At 42.9% G+C, this 5,042-nt stretch overlaps 1 protein-coding gene across 1 annotated transcript in view; it reads left to right on the top strand.

Moving 5' to 3' along the window:
• itga3b (integrin, alpha 3b) overlaps positions 1–2,267 on the top strand; it is a 34,664-nt gene extending 32,397 nt beyond the window's left edge. The window contains exons 23-26 of the mRNA XM_023820802.2: positions 69–167; positions 690–815; positions 1,498–1,655; positions 2,129–2,267. Coding sequence (XP_023676570.2) covers positions 69–167; positions 690–815; positions 1,498–1,608 — 336 coding nt within the window. The 3' untranslated portion in view covers positions 1,609–1,655; positions 2,129–2,267. The remainder of the gene's footprint in view (positions 1–68; positions 168–689; positions 816–1,497; positions 1,656–2,128) is intronic.
• The last annotated feature ends 2,775 nt before the right edge of the window (positions 2,268–5,042 follow it).

A 5,042-nucleotide genomic window follows, 5' to 3' on the forward strand; every position in this document is an offset into this window, starting at 1 on the left:
GCCATAACTGCCGGCCTCGGCTCTTTGCCACTGCATGCGGAGGCTGCATTTCTGCTTGCTCTTTCCAGGACTATTCCAAAGCATCACGGGTCACGGTGAAAGGCAGGGCATCGCTGAAGCTGATCACCAGCATCCCCACTCTCAAGATGAACTCTGACACCCGGGAGGTCAGTATGTTTGTACATGATACCGCTGCGTCTCGTTTAAAAGGCCCCACAGCATTAACCCACAAATATGACTTAAAACCATGTCTATTAGCTTAGCTCTAAATGTAGGATGTAATTAAGTAATGAAAGTTCAGTGATCGAATAGGCATTATGTCATATTGAATATATGACTTGTGTATTATTTTAGCCCTTAGCTAACCCCTTAGCTCCTTAAATAATTCTAGCAATATATTCATGCATTTTTCATTCATTGCCTGCTTCGGTGAAATTTGCTTACAAAGGAAATGACATCAGTGCCTGTGATGGAGGTCATAGTTTTCACCAGTGATGCTATTTATACGCAGATATACAGACTGAACCACCATTAAACAGTTTCTCAGAGCCCAGCCCCTAAACCGGAGTGAATACCTAAATGAGTTATTTGTAGTAATGTGGCTGCCCGGCCAATTAACAGCATTAACGTTGTTGATGCTGCTGTTGTGTCTCACATGTCTAATTATCTCCATGCACTTGGACACTCAGTTTTCCCTGGACATCGACCCAGTGCTGATGGAGGAGAAGGTGTACACAGCCCCGCTGTGGATCGTCATTCTGGCCGTACTGGCAGGTGTTTTGTTACTGGGCCTGATTGTCCTCATACTCTGGAAGGTAGGTCTCCTCTCCACGCCCTTCACATGCATACCCCTGCTGCTGCTGTACTGCGCAGATCATTTCTCTACCTCAGATGGTCCAGATGATGATGCTCATTCCACAGACATCTTGTCACGGGAGCATAATAACAGTCACCATGCACTTCTTTCCGAAGTCTTTGCAGGACCAGCAGAGTGATGCTGACAGAATTTGTTTTTCTTTCATATAGATCTTGAAGCATTTAATTTGTTTCCTTGATTAAATACATTTGTTTCCATTATTAATGAGTCACATTAGTGACAACATTACTGGTTAGCATTAGTCTGTTAGGGTAAACTAACTTAAAGCTGCAGTTAAACTTTGCAGTGCTGCAAAGTTTAACTACACTGCACTGTTTAGCACTGCAGATTACTGGCCAGCATGTTTGTGAAATGCATAGATGATTGTACAGTACCATACTGCAGTGTGTGTACAATACTCCTCTGCCATGTAACCTGTGATCTCTTAATAACCTCCAAGAGAGCGGCAATCACCCGGAGACTTCCGGTCGGCTTTTGCGTAGCGATATGGCAGCCGCCATATGTTCTTCAAGCACAGTCCACACACTAAGCTAATCTTCGGCGGCCTGGCCGCCACAGTGAGATGTGCATTAGCCTTGTCTGACTGTGCTCCCCGGTCCTCCTCCATCCCCCACCCCCAGTGTGGCTTCTTCAAGCGGGCGAACAGGAGGCAGATGTATGAGGCTAAGGCCCAGAAGGCCGAGATGAAGATCCAGCCCTCTGAGACTGAAAGGCTAACAGATGAATGCTGATAGAGGGGTTCCAGGGGGCCACTGCCTACCATCACTGGGGCTCCTTGGTAATACCCCCCCCCCCTCCCAAGGCTCTCCGCAGTTTTCTCTAAGGATCTTCTCTTTTACAGCCTAACAAACTTTTGCCGTAGTTCTCTCTTACAGATTCCTCTGCTCTTTCGTGCTTTGAAGTTTCCTTCAAAGATAATGCCTCTTTGTCTTCCTGTTGCCTGAAGTGTTGGGAGATGTAACCCCTTTCACCTTATTGACTATTTTCTCTCTTTCTCCCTTTGGTTTCTTGCTTAGCTGCTAAGTTTTTATAGCTTGAAAAATGAGTCTTCACTGGGAGTGCGAGTCGATAATGCTCAATCGTCTGGTTCTTTACCTTGTACTGTACCTAAAATGATGTCTCTGTCTGGCACCTGTCTTTTGTAGAGCTGAGGACACATTTAAATGGATTTCCGCTCGCCTGTAACTGTGCCAAAATCCCTGCACTGGCTGATATTCTTCTTGATTTTCTCCATTCCTCTCTTGGAAACAGCTAGGCTTCTTTAAAAGAGCCAGTTACTACAGGATAATGCCGAAATATCACGGGGTGAAAATTCCCAGAGAGGAGCGATACCGGTCCAGCGACGCATTTCTGAGGGAGGACCTGCCAAAGAGAAGCTGGATCACCAGCTGGACTGAAATGCAGTGGTATTACTGCTGATGGTCACATGCCCAACTCTGTGGCACCTGAGGGTCTTTGAGGACAGAGACCTTTCCGGCCTGGAGCTGGATAGGCACAGTGTGCTTTCTGGTACATTACCATTATCCTGCTTTATTTTTTTAATTTCACTGAATTACTATTATTTTTTTATATAGTGCAATAATGACAGATCTTTGTTTTACACTGAGATTACTTGGCAAAGTACACTGATTCAATTTCTTTTGTCCCTTTTTCTGCAAGAACTTGTGGAGCGATGCCGGTTGCACAGCTTTTTTCCAATGTTTAGTTTGTTTAAGATGTACATTTTTTTTAAATGCTTTTCTGCACATATGCCTTTTATTTAATTTGCATCAGTACTTCTTAGGATTTGCTGAATCAAATGCATATTGCAGTAGTAGGTGATTTAAAATTGTCTGGTGACTGAATTTCAAAGAACTGTGGGAGTTCTTTCGCTACAGTGCCTCCAGGCTGTCATCTGCAGATGTGTGCATGGCCTGCTCTGGGTATCGGTGTCTCTGAATGGCCCACAGGGTGTGAATGTGTGTGTGTGTGTGTGTGTGTGTGTGTGTGTGTGTGTGTGTGTGTGTGTGTGTGTGAGTGTGTGCCCTGAGATGATCTAGTGCCCTGCGGATAGGCTCCAGGCTCACTGAGACCCTGTTCTTCACAAATGACCACCCAAGATGGAAGCATTGATAGATTATGTCGCTCAGCTTTTATCATTTACAATCTGTAGTGTCAGAAATATCATATGGAATCTGACACATGGCCCAACACCACCTGATCTTACCAGGTTACATTTTAGCTGTATTGTGTCTTTTTAGGGGTTGACTTTGACTAATCAATGACCTACAAAAAGAAAGAAATATATAAAAACTGGGTCAAAAATATGTTCATTGTTTTCTCCTGGTGCCTTTCTGTAAGTTTTGTGTCATGTACAGTCATGTAAATTAGATTTATGTCATTGGATACACATTGGCTGCCTCAGGACAGCAACTGGGAATCAGAGTAATTAATGTACAGTCTTATGGCGTTATGAGATTGGCTGGGTTTTGGGGGAAGAGTCACACAGTCATTGGCTGACATGCTTTTGAGCAGGTTTTGATTTGTACACCTGTTCTTTTCTTCCTGTCTGCACTGTGAGAATAATAAGTATATATAAATGCCTTTGTTACTCCTGCTATAAAGGGGATATTTTCATAATATGCAACAAGATAGGTGTCTGACCAGCAGGGCTAAGGATTCATAGGCTCATGGCATGACTGTCTGTAATGCACGGTGTCAGAGGCTGGGTAATTGCACAGGTCCCATTGGTGAATAGGACAGCATCAGTAATGATGCTATTGATGGAATATTTCAGAACAAGCAGACCGATTTTCCTGTGTCATCCGTCGGCCGCAATGATCAAATATACATTGGGAGCAATCGTACACAAACAAGGATGTAGATTTGGGTATGGATAGTGGGGACATGTCCCTACCAATATTGTACACCATCGTACACAAACCAGTGCGTGATCCTCAGGTCATAACAATCACCTCCTGATTGTTGGTGTAGGTAAAACACTGGAGAATCTTACGAGAAAGGGGAAATGTGACAGAATCATGGTTTCATTATTTATTTCACAGAAGTGTACCATTTTTTCTGGTCAGTTTTCTGGTTTGTTGTGCATGAGTAAGGGAACTGCAAGCGGACTCGCTCCCAAGGCTACTCTGTTCTGTGTTGACCCAGATATGTGCTGTGTAGAGCCATAACTCGTTTGACAAAGCCTGGCAGATATGGATGTATGGCCTGTGATCTGGAAATCATCATCAGAGCAGCCAAATTTTAGAACCGATCCCCCCCTTTCATTGAATGTAAGTGACTGATTTACTTTGCATTATGACTGCCGAAGACATTAAATAGGCTCATGCCTGTTTTTATTGTTGATGCAGGTTTGATGCTTGTGATATATTACACATAATATCCGGTCCTGTACCTGTATTATCACCTGTAGGTGGTATGATAACATTTTAAGCATCCAAGAAAATTGTCAAATTGTTGTAACATCAGGTTGAATCCCCAGGACTGGCGTTTTTAAAAGTAATTCTGTGGTATGCTGTCATACAGTATGTTTGTTGTTGAGTTTGATCGCTTGATGTTTGGTTGTAACCTTCAAGCGTAAAAAACCTTCTGAATGACATGCAGATAGATCATCTGTTAGATGGGGGGGCATTGAAACAGGGTTCTGTGAGGGAAAATACTTGATGTTTTTGCAATCTAGGGGGAGGGAAAGGGGTTAAAAGGTGCAGCGTGTACATATGTACACCTGCAGATACCCACATCAAGTTTTATATATAAAAAACAGACTACTTGTTGTTTTCTTTTATAATGTGCTGTTGTAGTATTAATAAAGTATTTTTAAATGAGCTATTAATGGTAGTGGTTTATTTTTTGGAAACCTTTGAAGATGTCATAAGACAGGCGCGCTATATCAAAACAATACTCAGCTGTGTGCAGATTTAAATATAAATGCAAATCTGGAGACAGGATCATTCTCAAATGTGTGCACTGCTCAGCTGAGGATGTTTCTCATAAATGTTGGACAGTGATAAATAGAATGTCTCTGGCAAAGGCACTTAAAGTATTATGCCATGGAAATGTACATCAAGATCTTTCAGGTTTTCCTATAGAGCTGTGGGCACTTATGCAGTGTTACAGACCAGCCGCATCACCAAAGCCCCATATTCATAACTGACACAGAAACATA

Source organism: Paramormyrops kingsleyae, chromosome 5 (genome assembly GCF_048594095.1).
Source record: "Paramormyrops kingsleyae isolate MSU_618 chromosome 5, PKINGS_0.4, whole genome shotgun sequence".
In the NCBI taxonomy this organism is placed as follows: Eukaryota; Metazoa; Chordata; class Actinopteri; order Osteoglossiformes; family Mormyridae; genus Paramormyrops; species Paramormyrops kingsleyae.